Source organism: Paroedura picta, chromosome 3, assembly GCF_049243985.1.
Source record: "Paroedura picta isolate Pp20150507F chromosome 3, Ppicta_v3.0, whole genome shotgun sequence".
Lineage (NCBI taxonomy): Eukaryota > Metazoa > Chordata > Lepidosauria > Squamata > Gekkonidae > Paroedura > Paroedura picta.
In genome coordinates this window covers 140,953,453-140,980,599 of record NC_135371.1, presented here as the reverse complement: position 1 = coordinate 140,980,599, position 27,147 = coordinate 140,953,453, and the positions used below count along the sequence as shown (strand labels likewise).

The 27,147-nt window shown below is 44.0% G+C and overlaps 1 protein-coding gene across 2 annotated transcripts; it reads right to left on the bottom strand.

Annotated features, from left to right (window-relative positions):
- Positions 1-26,838, bottom strand: CDC42EP4 (CDC42 effector protein 4). Of its 2 annotated transcripts, none has more exons than XM_077328299.1 (2): positions 26,597-26,838; positions 1-2,767 (listed from the first exon to the last, which is right to left on the bottom strand). In XM_077328299.1, the coding sequence occupies exon 2, from the start codon at positions 2,634-2,636 to the stop codon at positions 1,617-1,619; it is 1,020 nt and encodes a 339-aa protein (XP_077184414.1). In that variant the 5' UTR covers positions 2,637-2,767; positions 26,597-26,838; the 3' UTR covers positions 1-1,616. The 2 variants fall into 2 exon arrangements, with proteins under 2 accessions (XP_077184414.1, XP_077184415.1); XM_077328300.1 differs by lacking the exon at positions 26,597-26,838 and adding an exon at positions 25,561-25,763.
- Between the last annotated feature and the right edge of the window lie 309 nt (positions 26,839-27,147).

Sequence of the window (27,147 nt, the reverse complement as noted above, 5' to 3'; positions counted from 1 at the left end):
TGATTTTTTCCACTGTAGTTTTTAATACCCTTGCATTTTAAAAGTCCTCCATCAGATGAACAGAATGAGCACCTGTACACAGAGTCACAATCCAAGGGCGGGAGAAAGACCAATCTCAACGGGGCAGTTAAATTTAATGTATATTAAAAGCAAAATGTGGCAAAAAGTTAGTGTTTAATGCCCAGCAATATGCAAATAACGGCAACAAAAATCATACAAGGTCCGATAGGAATGTAAAGAGCACCTCCCAAATAAATACAAGAATCTTGGATGTCATTTCCGTGGGGAGGAACAAACAACACAGCACCTCCGTTGTTCCTGGAACAGGGAGTGCCAATTTTTTTTTGTGCTTTAGTCAGCTTTGCTGATATTCTAGGATCTCAACTAAGAAAATGATGTAATGAACCGGTTAGGCTACTCCTGGGCTTTCCATTTACACATGTAAATGTAAAAGATCCCCTACCCTCCCTCCAATGTCTCTCACTGGATGCCTGAGCTACACAGTTCATTTCTCAAGAAGAAAAGCATGGAATGTAGGCAGAAAAAGATTTTGATTTCTCTTTAGTGGGGGAGGGGGAAGCAGCCAGACTGGGATTCCATTCCTGGAATTCAACTCACACTGGAGAATTCTGAACAGTCTTCAGAAAGGAAAATGTAGCCAAGAATCTGCCACTATAAAGTTATTCACATTGTCACCGTCAAAGGTGGCATTTGTTTAGGGATAGGAAGTTCTGCTTTTAGAAATGTGACCATTTTTACTACTTTCACCTTGTGATCTCTCCAAAAAGACTAAATGAGGGTAACCAATGTTAAATGGGAAACATAATAGATGTACATTTCCCTCATTTTTTTGCTCCCAAATCCTGTCCATTTTGCTTATTTCTAGTCCAGTTCCCAGAGGCTGTTGATCATCCCGGAGGCTTGCCCACAGAGGGATAATTGTTAGAGTCTAAACGTTTGAAATTCTGGCTATTTAGAGTGTCCAAGTTTTTGCTCTTTACAAAATACGCATTGTTCTTATGTGATGTGCCAAGTCCAGAACAGTATACTCCTGGGCAATTAGGAAAAAAAGTTTCAAGACCTAGTAAAAATGTTTAAGGGAAATATATAATATATATATATATATATATATATATATATATATATATATATATATAATATAATATATATATATATTAAAAAGAAGTGTTTCGAGCTTTATTCTAGTATTTCAGCTCTATATTGCTTTTAACATGAAGTAGATAAGTTAACAAAAACTGGGCTTTTGCTCTTCTCACACTGGAGTTCTCTACTGGGAATTAAGTTTCCTTGAGCAATTTTTTTAGCAGCTCCAAGATCACAGAAATGAAGTATTATAAATACACAATAGCCAGTTAAGTGCATTCTTTCCAACTTGGTTCCCTTTCTCCCATCTTTCATTAAAAAAAAAAAAGTGAACTCTCCTAGCAAGCAAAAAAAAAAATCCCTTTTCTTCAACACCCTCCTCAAAGGAACTGGTGTGAAGGCTTGCAAAGGATTTCATTTCATTTCGTTGAAGGCGTTGCAGAGAAAGGTGTCGTTTACTGCAGCGTCAGTTGTAAGTTATTCCTTTCCAAAGTTAAAAACCAAAACTTTCCTTATACTCTTATCTCGTCATCTTCTTCATCCATGAAGGAGAATTCTTTTTCCGGTTGTTTAGAAGCCTCGTGCCTCGTATCTTCTGGAATGCCGTGGTTTGGTCCCTTGGAGGCAAAGCTACGCTGTTCTTCCCCCACAGACGCACAGCTGGAAACAGAACTGCTGTCCATCGTGAGATGACTTGTAGTGCTGCGGGCAGAGCCAGGACTGTATGTTGCAGCCCTGTTTTCATCACAGTGAGCCAAGGAATCCTGTGCAAGTTTGCTTTCCTGGCTAAGCCACAGTGCTGCTGATGCCTCCACAGGACCTACATCTCTTTGGGGCTCCTCTGCCCCTTGGTAACCAGAATCTTCTTGTTCCCATGAATCCTTATCCATTATGCTCAAGACATCGCCCAGCATCGAAGGCCCAAGGTCAATATGAAATGACATGATGGACTCTGCATGCTTCAGGCCATAGCTGTTCTTGTGCAAAACTACAGGCAAGTCAGTTATGTCACCAAAATCCTGTTCTCCCAGGCCAGGGCTGTGAGGTCCAGAGCTGGGGGCTGTGGCACCATTCATGTGTCCTTCAGGGCTCTTCTCCTCAGGTGCTTTCTTGACAGGGCTCGATGAAAGGCTCTTGGGCAACTGTTTCCCACCACTCTTGTCTGCTTCCTTCTCAGTGAGTTGAGGAAGGGAAACTGCATTCTTCACAAAAATAGCAGAGTCCCTCAGAGAGCCCAGCATGTCCCGCCGTTCACCACGTGTCACGGACTGAGACCGCTTGCTGCTGCGGAACTTCCGGGACAACAGACTGGGCTTGGATGAGGAACTGGCCTCCTCAGCGGCCTCCTCTTCACCCTCACCAGCTTTGCTGTTCAGGAACGAGGTGTCACCAAAGGCATCACCAGCTCGGCCCACATGCATGGTATGACGAAAATCACCCAAGGGAGCACTGATCATTTCTGCTGTCAGATCCACTCGGGAGCGGCGCTTGGAACCTGCAGAATTTGACACTAGCTGCTTCAAAATGGGCATGTTTTCGGTGCTTGAGCCCCTCGGCTCAGGGCTTCGTGTACGGTGAGCAATTCTTTCCAGTTCCAGAGGGAGCAGGCTGCACTCCCACAACCAGGCCTCAAACCGTCTCCAGGCCCTCAGATGGCCCGATCCTAAAAACACAGAGAGAAGAAGGGAAGGAGAGTGTTAGGTCTCACAAAGGTATTTGTGGCAGTACCCTGCTCTATTCCTTTCAGAAGGCATGACCAGACTTTTGGCTCTTCCATTTGAAAGGGTCTGAGGACTTGCAACATTCTGGAAAACTGGCTCCTGGAGAAATGATTTTTGAGAACTCTGAATTTTTTCCCATGAGAAGGAAAGTGACAGAGGAAAGAAGATGGCAATCAGCAGAAGAGAGCAAAAGTGTTTCCTTGGAAAGCTACTGATGTTCTTTCTGCAGATATGCTTAGTGATTCATTCATTTCAGGTCGGTATAATTGAATTCTTTTCAGGATTAGAACCACAGGGATTGGAATATCTTGGCAATTAGGCCAAGAGGAAATATATATATATTTTAAACAATTGCTCAAAGATTTGAAGATCTAGAATACCAACATCTTAACTCAGCTCCCTATAGCCCTTGCTCCCCACGTTTTTGGGGCATCCCTACAAAACTTTGTTCTCTTATTTTTATTCCTTGGACTCCCTTAAGGCAAGAAAAGTAATACTCCTAGCAAGATTAAATGTCTTCCCCTTGAAAGTGACCCATGGCAGATTTTGCCATATTCCTGAAGCAGAGAGACTTTGCCTCCATGGTTGTGGTGTCCCAGACAGCCTCCCCTGCATCATCTTGGTCTTCGCATCCAATGCATCCTGATTCAAGACTATATAACCAATTTGGGGCTCAATTGTAGGAATTAACAGCTAATTCTTAAAGCTCTGATTAATTAGGAGAACCATGCTTATTGGCTAAACTACTAATATTTATCCTATGTGGTTAATAGGATAACCACCATAGGGAGGATTAACTGTTTAACTGCAGTTTTACAGGTGTTTTTTTCTGAATTATTTCCCTTTTGGTAGGTCAGACCGGGGAGGGGGGGGGGAAGGATGTATCAAGCGAAGAGTCAAGTGACAAGTATGTACCTGAACTGAGTCATCTCCTCAGTATTGTATCAGTGCCATCAAGTCCCAATCAATTTATGGCAATCTCTGCAAGAGGTTTTGAAGGCAAGTGAGAAGCAGAGGTGCCTTGCCATTCATTGCCTCCTTCCAAGAGTCTTCCTTGGTGGCCGCCCATTCAAATACCGACCCCACGTAGCTTCTATGAGATGAGAAAAATCAGCCTATGCCATTCTGCCTTCCTTCCATCCTATTAGTACCTTTCGCTAAAGACAGTTGACAAATGTATAACATTTGGTTTATACCATGGTCATGAATCTCCGGTCTAAAAGAAAGAATGCTACCTGCGGCTCCTACCTTTACAGACATGGTGAAGAAGAGTTGGTTTTCATAACCCACATTTCACTACCCAAAGGAGTCTCAAAGCGGATACAATCGCCCTCCCTTCCTCTCCTGACCACAGACACCCTGTGAGGTTGAGAGCTCTGACAGAATTGCTCTGTGAAAACAGTTCTAATGGGATTGTAACTAGGCCAAGGTCACTCAGCTGGCTGCATGTGGAGGAGTGGGGAATCAAATTTGGTTCCCCAGATTAGAGGCTGCCACTCTAAAACATGACATGGACTCTTCCATTGTGGAAGTAACAATGACAAACCAGAAATGCAGCACTTGGGCTCAAAGTCTCAATGGTGTAGGTACTTGACTGCAAAAAAGAAAATTGAGATAAGCAATTATGTGAAAAGCCCCAGGGGAGCGAAGCCTGTGCAGGATGCCCGGGGAGGGGGAATGCATCGCTCCAAACCGACACATCTTCTCCCTCAGCAAACGATCTTCTTGTTCATAGCTCAGAAGCAGCTTTGCAAGCTCGATAGAGCAGCTATTGCAGACAAAGAAATGGGTAAGACAGAAATGCACGGCTGTCTGTTTCTAGATAATATAAATGAGGGAAGCATTTGCAGTGAGGCAAGCAGTATCTGAGCCGTGCCTCCTGTAACCTCCCTCATACCACCGCTCACATGAGAGTTTTTTTCCATCCCAAACCACCACCTGCCCCCTTTAAACAGTTCAAGCCACTCTGGAAACATTCTTTTCTCAGCAAGCCCAAGATATAGAGGTCAGTGCCTCCTAAAAATTTCCAGAATGAGAGCCAGCCTCTCTTAAGTCATGAGATCTGACTTATGCCTATTGGAGCCAATACCTCTTCGGCGCTTCATTAGCAACTGTCTTTATGAACTCTCTGGCTGGATACAAACATTAACTTTTCCGCAGTCATTGTACATGGACGTATTTTATGTTCCTGCCACATGTTTTTGACGATTTCCACAGTACCCGAAAAAGGCGGAAACAGCTCGCAGCAGCATGACAAGGACTCCTTATTTGGTACTGTGGGGCCTATTGGACACTACTAGTGACATCACTTGTGATTAGGGTTGGGCGCTTTGGCAGCCAGTCTCTCCCAGCGCAGCCAGTGCCACTGAGGGGGGGGGGAGGCATGGGCATTAGTATGCCAGCTGGCGCACAAACGCAGGTGGGGAACTCCTGTGTGCACCCGCAGGTGCACTGATGCCCACACCGCCCCCTTCCCCACGGCACTGGCTGCAGTGGGAGAGACCGTCTGCTTCGGGCACCGTAGCACTGCGATTAATACCCTTCTCCTGTGTCAAGATTAAACATTTCGACATAATTTAAGAATATGTGAAGAGTATAAGAACTGTGTGTTGTCAAGCCACAACTGACTCATGACAACCCCAGCATTCTGGGGCTTCCAAGGCAAGGGACAAGCAGAGGTGGTTTTCTATTGCCTTCTGCTGCACCTGTTTTCCTTGGTGGTCTCCAGTTCCTGATTCCTCCACCCAGTCTTTTAATATTATACTAAAATAAGCTTCACATAGCAATAACCGAAAGGAGGATGATTGGACAATAACTTTAAGGACCCTGTGTATTCCCGTTTCTTTTATATAGCGATCACCAAAGCCTTCTTTCAAGTTAATGGGAAAATCATTTGTCATAGCAAAAAAAGGGGAGTCAGAACTTCTGCCCACCATCTTGGGTTTGATTGTAATCAGTTGGTATCCCCCCTCCCCCGCATCATTACTAAGGGCTTTTCCTGATTCACTTTTCCTTATTAGTTGTTCAATTATTTTAACTTGGACTTGGAGCTATTGTTCTACTTCCCCAGTTTCCATTGGGAGTCTATGTATGTCCCTATAACAGAGTACTAAAAAAACAACAACCATATATCCGGATATGCAAAAAGGAACAGGGGAGACCCCCTTAAGACTGTTGTTCACAATAAGCAGAAGTGTCTACTATTTCTCCTTTCAGCAATGGACATCAAAGTTTTCTACTTTTTCTTTTTTCTTTTTTTTACTAAACCTGACCTTTTTGTTTGCTATTAGTTTTCAACTCTCCAAAGAGATATTAAACTCTGCAAAGTTGTAAGAACTAGAAAAATGTCTTGGACAATTGTTCTGTGGTTTATATCCTTTTTAGTACTACTGACAAAGCAACTGCAGTCAAACCCTTGTTTCCTAATCAGACCAGCCTATCGTATCTACACAATGATTTGACTATTACCTCCCTCAGAATTACCAGCACGGTTCTTTCTTACCTCTAGATTACTGGCAGGTAACTTGAGCCTAATTGTTGCAACAGATATAAAAGAGACCCAGGAACTCCCTGTACTGCTGATTTTCAAGCTGCCTCTTTGAAAAAATGGGATTTCTTCTTATCTATACAGTTCCAGAAATATCCCAAAGCAGTGAGGTTTAAGCACTTAGCTTCACCCAGATTGGCCCCTACTTAATTTTTTTCCTTATAAAAATCTGAGCTAAATACTTTGATACATCTATGAGAGAAATGTCAGTTTGGGTCCCAGAACAAAAATTAAACAAACGCAGCTATTGTCCAATGGCACTGAAGAATTTTGAAAGCAAGGAGAAAGCTCCTAAGTGTCAGGACCCTTTTCACATGTTACCTGTTTACCTGTTTCCAGGGTCTTGCCATGAGTCATATCATATTCACATGTTACCAATTCCCATGGTCCCTTTCCCACCTTGACATGTTAAGTATGTTTGCTTTTTACAGGGGTAGTCAAACTGCGGCCCTCCAGATGTCCATGGACTACAATTCCCAGGAGCCCCTGCCAGCATTCGCTGGCAGGGGCTCCTGGGAATTGTAGTCCATGGACATCTGGAGGGCCGCAGTTTGACTACCCCTGGTTTAGGTTATATATGTCTAGGTTTTAATGCTCACTTTGCATGGGAGATTTAGCCCGGGAAACTTCTGTGTCTCATACTTTGTTCAGCATGTCTAATTATAAAGGGGGTGGGGACGGACGGACATATAAGTTATGCTTATAAATTTGTCCTTAAGTTCTAGCAAGAAAACTCCTTGCTCTCTGTTCGCCACTTTCATCAACAGCAAGTCTGCTTAATGAGAGATTGATAGAGGCCTGACACTAAGAATGCAGAAGACTACCCAAAATGGCAGAATGCTTTCACTTATTTAACATAGTTTGCCTCCCCCCCCCCCCAAGGGCAGCTCTGCAGGTCAGTTAAGGCAGGGTTCGCCAACCCACGGGGCTGCGGCCCGGTGCTGGGCTGTGAAAGCCTTGACGCCGGGCCGTGGGGGGGGGGGAGTGAGGGGCCTCACCCCCCCCCGCAGCTCAGCACTCACCGGGCCTTGAGCAAATTGGCTGCTTTGGCAACCAATTTGATCAAGGCCCAGTGAGCGCCACGCTGCAAGGGGGATGGGAGGTGCGCCCTCCAGCGCCTGGGCCTCCCTCTCCCCCCTCCCTCGCGAACTGGTCCCCGGCCTTCAAAATGTTGGGGGCTGCTGAGTTAAGGCATCCTCAGGCTTTTAAAAGCTGTGTGGGAAAAGGGAAGACAACATTTTGAAAATAATAAAAAGTTGTAAGGTACAAGAATTGAAAACAGCGGTAAGGTTCATGAATAGGGTTGCAAAGAAAAAGGCCAGTTGTAAAGGGAAAGTTGGATAAAGAGGCTACACATAGCTTACTAGATGGCTCTTCTATCAATTTCCCTCACCATCATTACGGTTTTGCCCAATCCTATTGTTAGGATCTGTATTAGCATCAGAATCCTGCCATGTTTTTTACTGTGTGCATTTCTTGTGTTCCCTGCAGGAGGAGGATAGAGTGCTCTTTTGGCAGGCCTGGGAATGTTGAGAGTTGTTTGTAGTTTCACTTTGATCTCTGGGAAGGCTATGTGCTAATTTAGGTTGATAGATTGGTGTTGGGAGGAGAGGAAACTTCAGTGATCTCTACATAGCACTGTCCTTGGACCCACAGTGACTGGCAGTTGGGGTTCACATCTGGGTGTCCAATGGTATCTGGGAAAGTGGGGATGTATGACATGCGGGGGAGCTGATGGGGAATATATTGATATGTATGTTTATTTATTTTATTTAGATTTCTATACCGTCCATTATTTTGCAGCTCTGGGCAGTTTACATTGAACATTCTATATCTTACATGGAACAATATACAGACTAACATGAAAAAACTTTCAGTAAAGCACCAAAAGATTGTTATGTGTATCACAAATCAGTCTTAACAAAACGTTGTGAGATTAGTTCATTTATTTCCAATAAATTGCCTTTGCTGAACATGCCAAGCCTGTTTATTTGGAAAGGTGACTGGGAACATGATTGTTAGGACCCTACTATTATGGTGCGTTAACCTGGATTTTGCAGAGCATGGCCAAATTCACAGAAGCACTGGACTACTCATATCAAGAAATGGCCAACAAAGAGAAGAGCATTCTCAGACTAGGGTTTAAGATTCCCGAGAGGTACACAGACCTCACCCATGAATTGAGACTCCAGCAGGTGGCTGACTATGAACTCCAGATCCCATCCTGAACATACTGTGGTGCGATGGAGCTGGATGGACCCTTGATGCTGGAGCTACCATCCTCCTTCACCCTGAGTGGATCTAGTTTCTGAATCCCAGGCAGCGTGCTAAGAACCAGAGTAGCTAGGCCTCTACGATTGTCAGTGGACAGTGGTGGGTGAGATCTTGTGTGGAGGACCCACTGGGATGAACGCAATGGACAGCAGCTGTCTGGAGAATTGTTCCAGATGGGAGCAGCAGTGCAGCCAGAGCTGTTCCTGATGCTGGAACTCTCCCCAGGCCCTTATCTCCTGGCAAGGAGCTGAGAGCCTGGACAGTGGCTACGAGTTGAGCCTTGTGACATGCCACCTTGTTAGAGCCAATGCCATCAGCTGAAGGACCCCATCCTCCAAGGGGTCTCTTGGTATTTTTCTATGCTGTGCCTGTTTATTCTCACCTCTTGGGGTTTTTTTTTTACTGCTGTTGAGAAGAGTTGGTTCTTATATGCTGCTTTTCTCTACCCGAAGGAGGCTCAAAGAGGCTTACAGTCACCTTCCCTTTCCTCTCCCCACAACAGACACCCTGTGGGGTTGGTGAGGCTGAGAGAGCCCTGATATCCCTGCTTGGTCAGAACAGATTTTTCAGCACCGTGCCGAGCCCAAGGTCACCCAGCTGGCTGCATGTGGGGGAGTGCAGAATCGAACCTGGCATGCCGGATTAGAAGTCCGCATTCCTAACCACTACACCAGACAAGAAGGCCTGTGTAATGTCTGAAAAGGAGTCAAACAGCCTTAAGGAGCATTCAGCAAAGCAGGTGTCAAATCCTGATTTGCTCTCACTTTAGTGGATGAAAGGGATTTTCCATGGGAACATCTTTCAGCACCAAAAACACCTGAGGGAAGGGGATGTGACTTGAGCCAGAACTTATATATATCCTGACTTTACAATAGTCCAGATAGAGGAGAGCATGACTGACAGAGACCCGACAGAATCATGGGAATAGACTCATGGAGTGACGGCAGTGCTCCCAGCCAGGAGCCCTGGAGGAGCAGGTATAGCAAGCTGCGAGCAAGAATACAGTATGCATGTATGGAAAAGGAGCATCGTTGGATGGTAACAGGCCATGAGATGGACACCATGCGAGAGCGGCTGCAATAGCTGCTATATTTGCTGAGTGGTTTTCCAACCACACCAGAAGCAGAAGCTGGGCCACCTGTCCCAGCATCATCTGGAGGCCAACCCCCATGCAGCATGGCATCCTTGCTGGCACCGAGATTCAAAAAGGTTAGGGATAAAATCAATTTTAGAAAATTATAAACAATTTATTATAGGAGCACAAATGTTTGAAAACCATAAAAGAATACCTATTTGGCACATGTAAAACATCTAAGTGAGTATACTACTAAAACCAAAAAGTTTAGACATCACACAGAACGCTATTTCCAACAAAACGTAGCACAGCTGATGCACAGTGGAGCCCAGGAGGTGAAGTTAGCTAAGCAATGGCAGGGGTGGGTGGTGAAGCCCAATGAGCTGACTGGTGTGGGAGTCACACCCTGGGAACGACCAAAGCAAAAGAGAAGGAACACAGATGCACCCAACAATTATGCCTCAGCTGCAGAGCAAGGAGTGCCCCAAACGAAAGAATACAACCAAGTCTACAAAGCTTATGGGACTAGCTGCTGCCCTGAAGAGCATTCGGTCAACACTGCCAAAAGACAAGCATAACGGAGCTTAAACAGTTCCGCAGGGCCTGCAAAAAGGAGCTCCTCCGCCAGGCATTTGGTTGAGACCAGGCACAACCAACAGCGAATGAAGGGCCCCCGCTCTCCCCCCCTTCCTCCCAGAACTCCACCAGAGCGCTCTGGACCTGTTGTGGTATTGCACTGTTCCATCGTTATACTATTTTATTATATTGTTATACTGTTACATTATTCTGTTATATGTTACAACCATTGTTATTAATTACTGTATGTTTTTAACGACGACTGTTTCATGTACTGTTGACTAGTTTTAATGTAAACCGCCCTGAGCCTTCGGGGAGGGCGGTATATAAATCTAAATAAATAATAAATAAATAACCCCAGAGGCCAGAGCCCCAAAGGGTTGGTGTGTCTGCAGATGTAGAAGAGGAAGCCAGAGCTCCAAATTCCTCAGGGATCAAGATGGCAGCACCCAGACTCATTGCCTGCTTTGAAATTATTTGTTTGGTATGGTTGAAGGAGTAGATAACACTGGAAAAACAAAAGGCTGCTGGAATTGGAAGGGCATGATTTAAGATTTGGTTGGCATAGGTATCCAGATTGTGAGAAAGGCAAAGTCCCTCCAATCAAATGAAATACCATTTACTACTGTACTTTGGGTGCAGTTTTCTAATCAGTTCACTATCCACCTCGCAATCCAAACATCCAGTCTGCAGTCCTCCAGTTACCATAATTTGCATATTTTTATTTGAATATTGGGGTGTGGCCAGCTGACATTACTTCAGTGGTAACTCAAAGCTTGGCAAATATTGCAGGGATACCTCCATGGTCAAAAAGTTGTAAACGGCTGATCTGAAGAGTTTAGCCAAGCTACAGAAGAAGGAAATTTAAAAATCTGTGATGATCTGATGGTATCCAATTATAAAGCCTTAATGGACAAGCAATTATTACTGTTGCAGAAATATCTTCTTTAAGCAATGGGTAAATCCCTTTGTTTCAGTCTCTCTACAACTTAAGTCTTCTACAAACATTATTATGTGAACATGAAATAACGCAATTGGTAAATTAAAAAAAAATAGCTATAAATGATTAAAGGAATATATTCTCTAAGATGTAATTTATTAGATGCAGATAGTAAACAGCAAAAACAGCTGCAAAACTTTGGACAAAAGATTTTAAAGAAGTTAGAAGTCAGAAGTTTCGGCATCAGTGTTAAGAAGCAGCTTCAAATTCTTAGTAAAGCTTTCTGCCAAAGAAAAATTAATAAAAATGCTGTATCAGTGGCATTTCTTTCCCTATAAATTAGCAGAAATATACCAACAGGGCAATGGAGATTGCTAGGTATGTGGGGATAATTTTATACAGAAAAGGTGGGAGTATAGGAGAGATGTTGAGTTCAGAAATATGATCATTACAGTAATCTTTAAAGGTAGAAGAAAAAGAGCTGGGCTTTTTTTTAATATCCTGCTTTCATTACCTGAAGGAATCCCAAAGCAGATTACAAATACCTTACTCTCCTTACAACACCCTGTGAGTTAGGTGGAGCTGAGAACTTTAAGAGTACTCAGAATTGGAAGAGGAGCGTAATCCCCCCCCAAAGAGTATTGGTTAGAAAAATTAGCAGAATGCATTTCCCAATGTAGAATGTCTACTGCATGGCCAAATGCCTCATACATTTGGAAAATGGCATGCTATTCTGTCTAGAGTGAGAAATTAATTTTGAGCTCTATAACTAACAGGTTTTTTAAATAATAGCTTTGCAGTTTGTATTTGAGAATTTTGTGGTACTAGTTTTATGTCTATAAAAGGTAAAGGTATCCCCTGTGCAAGCACCGGGTCATGTCTGACCCTTGGGGTGATGTCCTCTAGCGTTTTCATGGCAGTCTCAATACGGGGTGGTTTGTCAGTGCCTTCCCCAGTCATTACCGTTTACCCCCCAGCAAACTGGGTACTCATTTTACCGACATTTTAAAAAAGAAAATGGACCACTATTGTAGCTCCTACTTACCTAACTAGTGCAGAGGATTGAGGGGAGCAGCATGCCAGAAAATGTAGATATAGGAGAACATCCTCTGAGCATGCAGCAGAAATTGCTTGTATTTGTAACTATACTCAAATCAATAAAATACAGAACTAGCATAGCCAAATTTCCAAAGCTTTGAGCACTAATCTATGTAGGGGAAAAAGCTACAAGGCACACTGTTCCTGTTCAGCTTTTCCTTTGCAAAGCAGCCCGGAATCCAAATATATCCTGCTGCTTCTTTCTTTTCCTTTTGCCATTCAGCTTCAGTCATTCCCAGAACCAGACTTGTGATCTCCAAAAAATACACAAGGTTAACCAAAACACTGCCTTGTTCCCCTGCAATTTTCTCAGCTCAATTCAGAACAAGATTACAATAACTGAGTACAGTACCTATTGAAAACTACAAATGCTTATACAGCGATCATTATTTCTGGAGTTCCAGTATATTTTTTATAACTCAAATGAACCCAAAGGTTCTTAGGGGTTAGAAGCATGGCTACAGGAAATTCATTAGCTTCTGGAAAAATGTTACCTCCTTCTTGGCTATAGCCTACAGTTACTAATGTGACACTTTCATACAAAAAATGATACTGAGATTGAAAATGGTGGCATAGACCTCAAGGATTGTCCTCTTAGAGCTATCTGCAGTACAAGCGAACACAGGAGCATGTTGAACAAAGTTTGAGTTCAGTGACACCTTTAAGATTAACAAAGTTTTATTCAAGCTATAAGCTTTTATGTGTTTGGCAGGGTAGATGATTGCGTTGAGCAGTCCACCTACCAAAAGAGTTGATTTTTATATCTTGTTTCTTTCTTTAATTTAAGGTGTCTTGAAAAAAAAATGAGAATTTCCTTCCTTCCTCTCTCCACAACAGACACCTTCTAAGAAAAGTGGGACTGAGGGAACTTTGACTGGCCCAAGGTCACCCAGCAGACTTCATGTGGTGCAGCGGGGAATCAAGCCCAATTCTTAGATTACAGTCCATTGCTTTTAATCAGTTCACCACCAACACAAATGTCCCTCACTGGGATTTTCTGGCTTGCATACAGGAACCAAGGAACACATGCAACCCAGGTATTGGAGATAAGGGTAAGGTTTAGAGCAGGGGTAGTCAAACTACAGCCCTCCAGGTGTCCATGGACTACAATTCCCATAAGCCCCTGCCAGCTAATGGGAATTGTAGTCCATGGACATCTGGAGGGCCGCAGTTTGACTACCCCTGGTTTAGAGTCTTCTTTCTTGAATCCCCCTCTCATTCACATACCTTGGTTTAAGCAATTTAATACAATAAGGAAAATACAATTCTGCACACAAGATATGGTACTTCCCACCACCACCCCAAAGGGAAAGAAGACATCCAACATAGGGCTTCTAATGTAGGAGAGCAAATAAGCAATGGCCCACCTAGGAAGGCCAGGTCAAATGGAACCAAAGCTAAGAGGCTTCAGGTGCCTATATATGAATGTCTAAAGCGTGAGCGATAAAAAGGAAGAGCTTGAGCGTCTCAGAATCACAGAGTTGGAAGGGGCCATACAGGCCATCTAGTCCAACCCCCTGCTCAACGCAGGATCAGCCCAAAGCATCCTAAATCATCCAAGAAAAGTGTGTATCCAACCTTTGCTTGAAGACTGCCAGTGAGGGGGAGCTCACCACCTCCTTAGGCAGCCTATTCCACTGCTGAACTACTCTGTGAAAATTTTTTTCCTGATATCTAGCCTATATCGTTGTAGTTTAAACCCATTACTGCGTGTCCTCTCCTCTGCAGCCAATGGGAACAGAATCCTGCCCTCTTCCAAATGACAACCTTTCAAATACTTAGACTTCCATACAGTGGACTTCAATAAAGACACGATGAGAGTCATCCCGTGGAAAAGAATGCTGGAAGAGAAAGGAGCAAGTGATGGGTGGAAGCCAAAGGAAAGAGGCTGCAGGACCACAGAGACTGCAGAAGCAGAGCCACAGAAGCTTCCTGGCAGCAATCACCAAATCCACAGGTACTGGTGATGAAACAATGAGCCCAATGCAATTCCTATCCTCCTCCTCCTGGCAATAGCAATCCAGTAAATTAATGAGTTGACAGCTCAGTGTTTCTCCCTGTCTTTCTCATCTATTCCATGTCTTCTCCTCTCTCTCTTTTTTCTTTTCTTTTCTTCTGCGACAAGGATCTCAAACTATGGATTGGGAATTGTTAACCATATCTTCAAGGTTAAAATTTAAGTCTGTTTTATGATTATATGTAGTGGTCAGAACAAGCGACTGTTCTGAGCGCCATATTTCCAATGTATTAAAAGCCTGAGAGTAGAAAGTATTATCTTTAATTGATGGGTATTGCTTTCTCCAGATATCTATCAAATTAAAAAGATCAAAAGAGAGTTTTAACATATTCAATGAAAGAGCTGCTTTACCATAGTTACTTTTGGTAGATCTACCATCCCAGGAACAACAGACAGTGTTAAAATGGCCATCAAAACCCCCTCAACAAAAGCTTTTAAACTTTTGTTTAATGGCTTATAGAAATCTTGATTGTTTTTATTTGGTTCATATATCAACTCAACTATCCACTTTTTCCTATTAAAGAGTCCTTTAATAAAAAGGAATCTAACATCAAGGTCCTATAAAAAGTCTTTGACATTACTTTGAATGTTTAGAATCATAGAGTTGGAAGAGGCCATACAGGCCATCTAGTCCAACCCCCTGCTCAACGCAGGATCAGCCCTAAGCATCCTAAAGCATCCAGGAAAAGTGTGTATCCAACCTTTGCTTGAAGAGTGCCAGTTTTAAAGATAGTGATAACCCTATTTTTTATGGTACATTGTACACTATACTTGTCTCAATTTTACACAATTTAGAATATTAGATTTCCTTAACTGAACACAGGTTTCTTGCCATAAAACAATATTAGCATTTATTTTATAATTATGTTGAAAGATTAGTCTTCTTTTGCAGGGCTCATTAAAACCATTGACATTTAAAGAGATTATTTTCAAAGGCCATTCAGCTAACCTGGAAAGGCCCTTTGTTAGTACTGATGATGTTCACTTATCTCAGTTAATTCCATTTTGTTAGTGTAATCAACACATGCTTTACTAAAGGAATTCTAGTGGTGCTTTATTTATTATATTTATATACCACCCTCCCCGAAGGCTCAGGGAGGTTCACATAGAACAGAAACAATGCAGATAACTTAGATTAACAATAATGAATGAAGTGAAACAACAAGCAACATGAAACAGTAGAAAAATGTGGGAAACATTCAATTAACTCATACTGATAGCCCAGTGGATTGGGCGGAATTATGGTGGGTGCCATAGGAGGTGGCTCAGGAGGAGGGCCCTTGGGAAGTGATGGCACAGGTCGACCTCAACCAAATGACTGGTGGAAGAGCTCCTTTTTGCAGGCCCTGCGGAACTGTTCAAGTTTTCTGAATGTTCCTTACAAGCTCATGATATTTTAAGTATTCAGATTTGACCTGATCCATATGAAGCTTTTGATATGAAAAAAGGGTAATTAGGGATCTTAATGAAAATATGAAGAATTGACTCAGTAGAATACATCTGAACTGTTTCTGTATCCATGTTTCCATCTTTTATATTACCATCAGAATCTTTATCCGCTAATCCTCTCACCACCAGCACTTTGTAAGTTTTAAATTTCAATATTATGTCTTCTTCAAGCTGCCATATTCTTAAAGTCTCTGAATCTAGGCATGAAGGAATGTGCAATTGAGTCTTTAAATGATTGATTTCCACATGGATTTATGTCTATTCTACTTTTCACCACAATTGAGACCCAAGTATGTCACAACTTTGTCTGCCCCTCCTCCATATTATCTTCACATGTTATTGTGTGATGCAGATTAGACTGCAATTGTATGACTGGCCCAAGATCTCCAAGGAAGCTGATCTCTCCCCCCCCCCTTCCCCCTTCATCAAGACTAAGACTACACCAGGCTGGCCCTCAACAGATTTGTATGAATATACTTTTGTCTCCTCTGCACCACTATAGAACATAATTGTATAACTTTATGATATAGATGAGGATAATGCAGGCTACATCATATATTATCTCCAATCTGCCTCCACTTGCAAACTTTGGAGGCCAGAAGGGATCCGTAATCTGAAATATCCTAGTTTTAAAAAATCCTGAAGACACAGACTAGTCAAAGATACTGTTATAAAACACATGCTTTACTTATTATCGAGACATCCCCAAAATATTTTGATTTGGTTGGCTTGAGTCCAGAATGTGCTTGTCAACAAAAGTAACCTGAATTTGAACTGTGTGAGAGGGACTAATTGTTGACTGCTGGCAATAAAGGAGAAAGTTAAATAAGGTCAAATTGCACTGTGGCTTCAGCTGAGACAGCATGCTCATTCTCAAGCCCAGGTGCTTCCCTGAGACACAGAAGATGCCAATGGACATGGCTCTAATTTGTATTTCCCAGTTTAAAATTTTACTAAGAGCTGGTTCATACATTACATGGGAGATGGGATGGAGAAAATGATTCTCCAGGTGCATGGCCCTTTCTTCCTCTGCTTCTGTATATCCCTTGTCTTGGCAACCTCTTTTTCCCAGGAGGATGCTTTCAACAGGGAGATCGTTGGCAGCAGTGTGTGTGTGTGTGTGTGTGTGTGTGTGTGTGTGTGTGTGTGTGTGTGTGTGTGTGTGTGTGTGTGTGCAAATAGCAAGGAAGGCATATAACATGTTAGTGACAAGGACCAGGCTACATATTTATCCTAAGTAGGTACAGGGGAAAAAAAAGCATTGGGGCACAGAATGCAGATCTGAGAAGCTCAGTTTTCAACTGAAGAAAGATCAAGATCACGTTTTCAGCCTTTTATGCTAGAAAGTATGTAGGTTATATGTGGTGGTATTTCACAAGCCTACGAGATGGGAGATTTGTACTTGTTGGCAAGGAGGTTTTCTCAAGACACATACCCCCATTTAAATGGTTAAGCCAGGTCGGGATTCCCCATGCCTAGCTTTCCTGGAAGGAGTTCCTTTAGGTACAGAGAGAAAAAATCTATTATCAACACTATCAAGTCCTGGTGAAACACAAACTATTCTATTTTGACTGATAAGGCCCCTAACTCTGATATCCTTCTGGCCAAGTGATTGCCTCTAGAAAGGTGACTTTCCAAGACAGAAATTTTAGCTCTGCAGATTTTAGAAGTACAATGGCCTGTAACATTTTAGAATCATAGAATAATAGAGTTGAAATGGACCTCATGGGTTATCTCTCAGCCTCACCCACCTCGCAGGGTGTCTGTTGTGGGGAGAGGAAGGGGAAGGCGATTGTAAGCCGCTTTGAATCTCTTTCAGGCATACAAGAACCAAGTCTTCTTCGTAATCCCCTTTTTTTATCTTTCAATATTTTTTTCTGGTTTTCCACAAGCAGGAAGAGTTGGGTCAGCCTTGTTTGGATCTTGGCCCCCAAATGACTTAAATCTCATGGCTGGGCAAGAAAGGCCCAGATCAGGACGCATACTTACCAAAACTGTATAGAGTGCACCTCTCAACTGCACAAATAGCCATGAATTTGGGCATAATATTTTATGCCTATTGATCGAGGCTCAGGTTACAAGAGTGGCACATCTGGCATTTTTCCATCTCTGCCAAAATAAGCTACTAGCACCCTAACTGGTCTCAGAGCACCTAGTCACAGTGATCCATTTGACAGGCACCACCAGACTGGATCAGTGTAACTTGCTCCCTTGTCCCTGCTCCAGAAATTGCAACTGGTCCAGAATGCAGCCACATGGGCTCTCACCCAAACACACTGGAGGGCCCACACTTAGCCAGTCCTCTATCAGTTGCACTGGCTCCCAATAGAATTCAGATCTGATTCAAGGTTTTGGTCTTAACCTTTAAGGCCTTACGTGGGCAGGGCCCAAATTGTGGTCCCCCACCCCAAATACACACACTTGGCCTCAACCAAAGCTAGGGCCTTTGTGGCCCTGGCTCACATTTGGTGGAATGAACTCCCCAGGGAGATCAGGGCCCTGGCCGAACTCGGTTGAAGCCAGTGGAATCAAACTATGATAACATCTGATTAGGGCCTCCCTCCCCACCCTCCTTATGGGGCTAGCAGTTCTTATTCAAATTCAGTTTATATTAATTTTAACCCCTTTTCAAACATTTTACTAGATTTCTATTGAAATGGTAATTTCTTGGTTTTTATATTGTTCTAATACTAATGCAAACCAAGATCATGGCAATCGGCCCTCTCAATTCCTGGCAAATAGATGGGGAAGAAATGGAGATAGTGACAGATTTTATTTTCCTGGGCTCCAAGATCACTGCAGATGGGGACTGCAGCAAAGAAATTAAAAGACGCTTGCTCCTGGGGAGGAAAGCTATGGCAAATCTAGACAGCATCCTAAAAAGCAGAGACATCACCCTGCCAACAAAAGTGCGTTTAGTCAAGGCTATGGTCTTCCCAGTTGCAATATATGGCTGTGAAAGTTTGAGGCTTTTGAACTCTGGTGCTGGAGAAGACTCTTGCAAGTCCCTTGGACTGCAAGACGAACAAACTGGTCAGTCCTAGAGGAGATCAGCCCTGACTGCTCCTTAGAAGGCCAGATTCTGAAGATGAAACTGAAATACTTTGGCCACCTCATGAGAAAGAAGGACTCCCTGGAGAAGAGCCTAATGCTGGGAGCAACTGAGGGCAAAAGAAGAAGGGGACGACAGAGAATGAGGTGGCTGGATGGAGTACTGAAGCAGTCGGTGCAAACTTAAATGGACTCCGGGGAATGGTAGAGGACAGGAAGGCCTGGAGGATCATTGTCCATGGGGTTGCGATGGGTTTGGACACGACTTCGCACCTAACAACACAACAACAATACTAATGCCTGCGTTGTTCACTGCCCCAAGGTGCCCAATGCAAGGGAGTGATATAAAAGTTGCATAATACATAGATAATAAAATATATAATGCACAACTCAGAGGTATCCTTAAAAAGTGGCCTTGTGCCAGCCACATTTACCAGAAACCTCAAGCCCACTGGCCTTGTGTTATATTAAATGTGTTAGTAAAGAGGCTTTTCTCATCAAGACATGCACTTTACTTATCCTTGCCAGAGAATTTTCCTCAAGGAGAACGTTTATGCACTGGGAACTTAACTGCCCCAGCTCCCATGCAGGAGCATAAATAGGAGGTGGATGAGGTGCACCGGGCCAAATGGTCCCCCATGTGGGTGTAGGAAGAGGTGGGGCAACCTGCCACGACTAAATCTCCAGCCTGCAGCACAGCATGAAACCTCCAGTGCATAAATGGTCGGAGTCACATCAGATTTATTCACATCTTCCCAGTGATACTTATAACAAGAATTTTCAAGAATCAAGACTTCCATTCTATCTAGCTCCCAAGTGAAATAATTTGACTATAACTTTATGGGCAGATATATAACCCTGGAGCAGATGTTCTTCTTCCCTCAGTCCAGAAAAGAAGAGAACTTCTTGCTTACCCCAACACTACGTTCTATCCCAACACAACACTTTCCATCAAATGAGGACATAGCTAGAGCTGAAGCAAGGCCCAGAAGGGTCTGTGAGCTCATAAGGCCGCTCTTTGTGGGAGAAAAGGCTACAGGAGCCATACTTTGATCAGGCAGTCACTAGAGCAGGGGTAGTCAACCTGTGGTCCTCTAGATGTTCATGGACTACAATTCCCATGAGCCCCTGCCAGCAAATGCTTGACTACCACTGCATTAGAGCACACACTAAGCATTCATTTCTCTTCAAATAGCTATGTTTAAAGGCAGGTGTAGTCAAACTGCAACCCTCCAGATGTCCATAGACTACAATGCTGGCAGGGGCTCATCTGAATTGTAGTCCATGGATATCTGGAGGGCCGCAGTTTGACTACCCCTGGTAAGGCACTGAAAGGAGAGAGAGTGGGCATTTTCTATATTAGCTCTGCTTTATACTGCCATCTCTTTTTTAAACAACATAGACATGCTTGAAACCAGGTAAATACAGACCACATTTTAGCAGCTTACAGTACCACCTGTCTCTTGAAAACTGCTTCTAAATGAATAACTTCCTAGAAGGGATACTTTTTGAGGGTATTCTGCCACAGTTTCAAATCCCACCATGCCTCTCTTATTTAAAAAAAAAATCCAGATTGCAGTTCAAGGATTTCGTTGTCAATTTGTCAACTATTTTGGCACCCATGTGGGGTTTTCATGGCAAGAGTAATTCAGAGGTGGTTTGCCACTGCCTGCCTCATGACCCTGGACTTCCTTAGTAGTCTTCTATCCAACTACTGATGAGGGCTGACCCAGCTTAGCGACTGAGATCTAATGAGGTCAGCCTGGGCTACCCCGGTCATTGTTTTGAAGTTGCCAAAGTTCTGATCAAGCCCTGCTAGTCTGATCTCATCCCTGATCTGCAGATAGCCATTTAAGTCAAATGGGTAAGAGGAACCAAAGGACAGAAAGGTGCAAAGTGAGTTGTCCAGGGAGCCTGCAAAGGGAGGGATAGCCAGGAGGCTTGAATTTCAGCAGCCAAGCTGTGCAAACAACCACTTCAAGTTATTGATCAGTGGAAACTACCCCAGCTATGACAGCTGGTGAGGATTCTGGATAGCAGTGAAAATTAAACTCTCCCTTTGTCAGGGAGATTTTACTAAGCTGTAAATGAAAGCCTGGATCTTAAGTCATAATGAACTCAGCGGGATCTGCAACTTGAGCCCCCAGATTGAGGCTTTTAAAGCCAATAAACTAATTGATTAATTATGTTAACATTTGTGATGACCCTGAAGGCATATGATGATTTATAAGCAATGGAAAAGCTACCACCACCTCTTAATCCAACACAAAAAGACTACCTTTAGTTATTTGTTTTGAAATATGGAATATTTTCTGTTATAGTAAATAATATAGAGCAATTCAGCTGAAAAATACAGATAAATTATCAAATTGAGATACAGGATGGAACTGGCATTTGAGGAACCAGCTTAATAGTAGGTCCCTGATTCTCAAATGTTTTCTTAGCCCTGCTTAGCCCTGCCAGGAAGCACAAAGGACAGATATTTATCTTCAATTATAAATTGGGAGTACTTTGTGAGACTTAAATGCTTATAAGCTGCAGTCCCGTATGTCACAAAATGGTACTGAATCTTGACTGTTTCTCCAATGTTGGGCACATTTGCAACAACCCCCTAAACTTTGGCTACTATTAAATATCCAGTCACTGTACAATCTTGTCAGTAAGGTAGTCACACCATTATCTAAATAAGTAGGAAAGAGCTGGAGAACGAACTGGTCCAGTCAAAAGACAAACCACAGCCATAGATCTCAAACTAAAATGACCTAGTCATCAGCAGCTAGAAGGCAGCTCAGGGTGCTGCTCGCTAGGCTCTGGATGATCAAGCCAGACATCAGCCCCACCATTTTTGCTGTTCGGCAGAAGCCAGCTGTGTCAGCAGAGCCTAAGCCATTTAAAGTAACCCCACTAGGCACAATAACTTACGATCGCAGTCAGGAAAGTCATTACCCCAGCACTCCTGACACTAATGACAATGAAAGTAGCCCAGAGCAATCAAAGGTTTACAACCTCTCTGAGATTAAAGCTGGCCATTGCTCATTAACATGCCATACTTCTGCAGCACCACAGCCAATGGTTTGTACACACATTAATAATGGGGATTCTAGAAAACCCAGAATTTTCCACCCATTCAAACCACCCATCACACTCAAACTTTCCCAGGAGCTGATCGGTTGCATTATTTCCCATTGTGAAACAGCAGTGTAATTTTCTCTCTCTCATGTGAATGGCATTTGCACTATCTTTTGAAATGCAGCACAAACTGCTGATGTGGTTGTCTTTTCAACTCATACAACTGAATTGGAACAAAAAAAATTACTAAAAAGTAGCAGTTTCTCAGTGCATAATTTCTGAGAAGTTCTTTGAAGAAGAAAGGAATACCTTAGAGCTGTCTTCTCCAGCCTTCTGACTGACCTGGAAGTGACATCACCCACAACTTTTCCCTCCTTTTGCTTCCTGCCACACCTTTGCTACTACAGTGGTGGCTTCACCTCATGTTGGCTTGAAAGAATGGCAGGAGCTGAGGACAGCCCAACCCCCCCCCCCGGATACAACTGACTCTCCCCCCTTTGATTTTTGCTCCCACAGCCTAACCACCAAGCCCTCTGGGATAGAGGCATCCAGTTCCCTAGCTTGTGCCCAAGTCCATTAAGGTAGGAGAGGAAAGTCCATGGACCCCTTTTAGAACTCCCAGGGACCCCTATGAACTCCTGCCTTAGAATTTCAGAGATGGAAATGCAGCATTTGGGGGTGGTTTGCACAAGTTTCCCCCTGGGAATTAGAGGCTGGATCAATGAATTTGCAGCTTGATAGCAATGGGGGGGGGGGGAGGGTGTTACCAGAAGAGCAGCAATATAATGCTATGAAGAAATGGTGCAAATAAGCTCACATTATTGAAAAAAGATACCTCATACATACTTTTGATGCCCATGAACTATGTAAGAGTAGGGAATCATGATGCAACCACCCTTCCTCATGTGGATGGGAAAAACCAGGAAATGAATTCCCTCACTAACACAACAGGCCCTAACGTGGATTCTCCATTGCAATTCCACATGCAAATAATACTGGAACAACATCAAACGTTTTGAGGAGAACAGACACAAAACACATTTAGGCTGAAAACTCACCATGACTAGCACCTAACCCAGCACTCAGAGGGCAGCCCCCATGGAGAGTAGCCTGCACACTCATTGCAGTAGGCCAGAAAGATAAGTTGATTGTTCATTGTCAAAAGTCAACTTAATTCCAAGGAGGAAGGGGCTGAAGATGCCTGGGTACATGCCAACTGAACTTCCTTCAGGATGAGACCTGTTTTGTCAGCTGTATAAGGCTACATTACAGTGCTGACATGCTCCAACATGTATCCATGTCTTCCCAGGAAGCACAGATAGACAGACATCTTTCAGCAAGGACTGGGTGAAGAAGAGGAAGGCAAGAGAAGACAGAAAGCATCAAGTATTGGACACTGGCATGGAAGCTAGCACAAACTACACTGATCATAAGCATAGATTCAAACAACGCAAGACACTCACTTGATGCACCATATATTTGCTGCTAGCACAGAAGGTTTAGAGGCAAATGCTGCCATAGTCCTATGGTCTGCAGTACTTCTAGTAACCCACATTTCTGAACTACCCCAGTACAAGCTAGGCATTTCTGTGACATGTGCTAACAATGGTCAGCAAGGTGTGGTGATGAGTCAAAAAGCCAGGACATATTTCCTATGACCTCAGGGATTTACCATTTTGTGACTTGGTTGGTTAGATGTGAGAACCAAATGGGAGGTTCAATGTGGGCTTTATTCCACTAATTGGCTATTCTTGAGTCACAATAACTACCAGTCTTAACAGTGGTAAGGAAATACTGCAGCCATTGCTTATCAGAGCCAAGATGCTATGGAAAGATGAAACATGGGTGCAGACTAACGTTGCTTGAAGCAGCTTCCTGACAAATAAGCACACAAATTATAGTTCCCTGTAGAAAGATACGAAGAGATAATCATCGAACTTCCAGCAGTCACCACACCATCTCAGGAAAGGGCTGCACAGTGGTACAGGAGGCTTTATAGCAGGAGTAGTCAAACTGCGGCCTCCAGATGTCCATGGACTACAATTCCCATGAGCCCCTGCCAGCGGAATTGTAGCCCATGGACACCTGAAGGGCCGCAGTTTGACTACCCCTGCTATAGCATATTTCATTTAGTGTCTCTACTGGAGCATGACAGCTAATACCAGTCAGCTGGGGCTCTACATTGTTCTGCAGCTCTTCAAGACCCATTTCTTCCCTTAAAGCAGCCGGCAGCCTAGCTACTGTCAAAGAGTTTACATCATCTAACCTTCTATCTAATGGAAGATAAATTGACCCTCCCCAATTTAAGGGTCAACTAGTAATTAGCTAACTAGTAATTATGCACATTTGCTCTGGCTTAGAACTTGTCCAGTTAGACTACCTAGCTCTAGCACCTCAATGAAGGAAGAACTTCCCCAGCTTATATTAAAAAGCTGAAGAGTCTACCCCTGAAAGCTTTATAAGCAGTATGAAATATAACTGCAGGGAAAGGACAAAGTTCATAGATACAACCCATTTGAATGAGTTGGACTTGAACTAAGAGAAAACTCTGTTCCTTTAAATAGTCTTTAACAGTTTCTTTAATTTTCATTTCAATCCTTAATGTAGCAGACTGGGGAAAGGCTTCAAGCTTAGCCATGCATAATAACTCTTACTGAAGATGCAATCCTCTAGTTATGTGACAGACAGAATATTTCTGAGTAAACATGCACAGGACTGAAGTTCAAGACAATTTTGTGAAACACCGACAACTTTGTCTAAAGTCCTGCAATATTCTATGCATTGGACCAGGTCAAGAAGAGCTTGACGTTAAAATGCCTGTGTGAAGATTGACTACACAGTAGGTCTAACAGAAACAGCAGTCCTTACATATTTTATTAGGCCCCCACTTCTACACAGACACAAAACTCTGCATGTGTTCTGAAAGAACCCAGCAAAATAATTCACATCTGGGGACTTCTGGCCTGAACACGTGCTAACATCCCATTAGTAGCCATTAAAGAAGCATCCCTGCTCAGACAGTAAACAGAGGGCTACGCTAGCAAGCTGGGCACACAGCCTTGCTTTGCAAGCATGAAGTTCAGTCATAGCAAGAGAGACAAGTTTATTCCCCCCCACCCCTCTATCACAAGAGTGGATCTAAACACCACACAACAGAGCCACTCATACAGAACTTGGCAGGACAGCCTGAAATTTAAGCAATGGGGATGGGGGAGAAGTGTAACCCTAGCAGCTCCCTTTGTTTGCATCTCTAGTTCAGAGCATTTTGTGAAGCTGAATTTCAATAAGCTAGCTTGAGAAGCAGAAAGGGAGAGAGGCAGCAGCCCCTTTTCATACGGACACCTTGAAACAATCACCAGAGGCTACAAATGCCACCATCATTCCCATGTTAAGAAGGGAAAGGACTGGATGTTTGGAGAAGGCTGAATCCAACAGCCAGAGGGCTGCAGAAGAAAAATAAATAAACAAACACATTACTAGATGGCGTGGGGGGAGTTGCTTCTAGTGCCTTCCTTTGTATACCTTCAAGCTACTTTAACTACTCATTGGGGGAGGAAGGGTGATTTAATGTACTTCCCCAGACCAATGCCTGTCTCCATCAAATACAAGAAAACCCAGAAGACCCCATGTCAGGCCTACCTGCTCTCAGATCCAGACAGACCTACTTCTCTTTGGGACCAAAGCTCCATGTGTACCAGGCCATGGGGGGTACTTGATCTTTCAGGAAGGGAGAAGTTTCCCAGGCAGCCTCAGAAGGGACAAGGGAGGTGGGAAGAGAAGCAGTCCTTTGTCTGGGCTACTTCATTGTTTGAAGTTGTCAGAAAGAGAAAGGCTATGATCACCCCCCCTGGCTCTCCGAGTACGTTTGCAGCTAGTCGAAGCCAGGGATTTATTAACATGCCACTTCCTGGAACTCTCCCGCTTTGGTTTTTGCACACAACGCACTCACCGAGCTGCAGTGCTCATCTCCAATTCATTCAGAGGAATTTAAAGAGATATGCTCGGGTGGGTTTCTTAAGACAATGGAGGGGGGGGGAGGGAGGAGAAGAGATCTTCCTCCCATAAAGGATTCGGTCTGCCACACTGGCCAAAGACTAAAGGCTCCCCCACCTCTGGACAGCAGCTGGAAATGCTTACAACCCCAATGGCTGCCCATGGCGATTATTTGTTCCTCTCCCGCAGGCGGCTGCTGCCCTCCTCTCTCGGGAAGCTCCATTGACGAGGCAGAATCGACGGGAGCGGAAACAATAATCGATGGTCCACCGATGCAGCAGACCAGAGAGACCGACGGCACGCCGCTTTTGAAAACAAAGAGACGCGCCACGCTGCGCTTTGTGAAGGGCTTTGGCAGGAGTGCGGGTCTTTTGAGCCCCCCCCCCCACCGGTCCAAAACGTGTGCGAGCATCTCTCGATCCTATTTCTACACATTTAGTAGCCGTCCCCCGTTTAAAAGGAGAAAGATATCCTTTGCTTCTTTAAACAAGACCCAAGGCGTGAAAAGGGGCTTTTTTTTTAAAATAAAAAGGGCTGTAAGCGAAGCACGGCGAAGAGGAGACCCTCCCTTCCCGCAAGCCCCCCCTGCAGAGGATAGTTGAACAAACAGCAGCCCCGTAAGCCGCTCTTTCTCGCAGCCCGGCGCCCTCCCCTCCTCGCCCCTTTCCCCTTACACACCCACCTAGCTCTGGGCGAACGCCGGGCGCCTCGCACCCCTCTGCCGCAGCCGCCGCGTTCCTAGTGGGACCAGTCTTCTGGGCAGCTCGGGAGCAGCCTTGCCTGGGTTGTGGGATCAGCTGCCTGTCTCCGCGCCCATGTCCCTAGCCCATGCCCATGCCTATGGGGCGCCGTCAGGGCTTTTTTCCGCCAGCTTCTCCGGCTTCAAACTGACCGAGCCCGTTTGCACCCTCCCCACCCAGCCACTTAAGCAGCAAATGCGCCGTCACGACAAGGGACCCAATGGTGCGAGGCCACGTCAGGAGGCTCACTCGGGTCTCCTCCATTCAAAATCTGAATGCCCCGTCTGGCTCCCTTTCGTTCCTTGAAGAGGCTCGGTCCAATGACTGTCTCTGCGCTACGTGTCTGGGGACGTTTATAAATGCGAACCCGAGGAGAAGAGCTGGGTTTCTTTTTTTTTTTAATTTCGCTTTTCTCTACCCGCAGCCCTCCCAAGGCAGCTTTCCCGTAGTCTCCCCACAACAGATGCTCTGTGAGGTAGGTTGGGATTAGAGA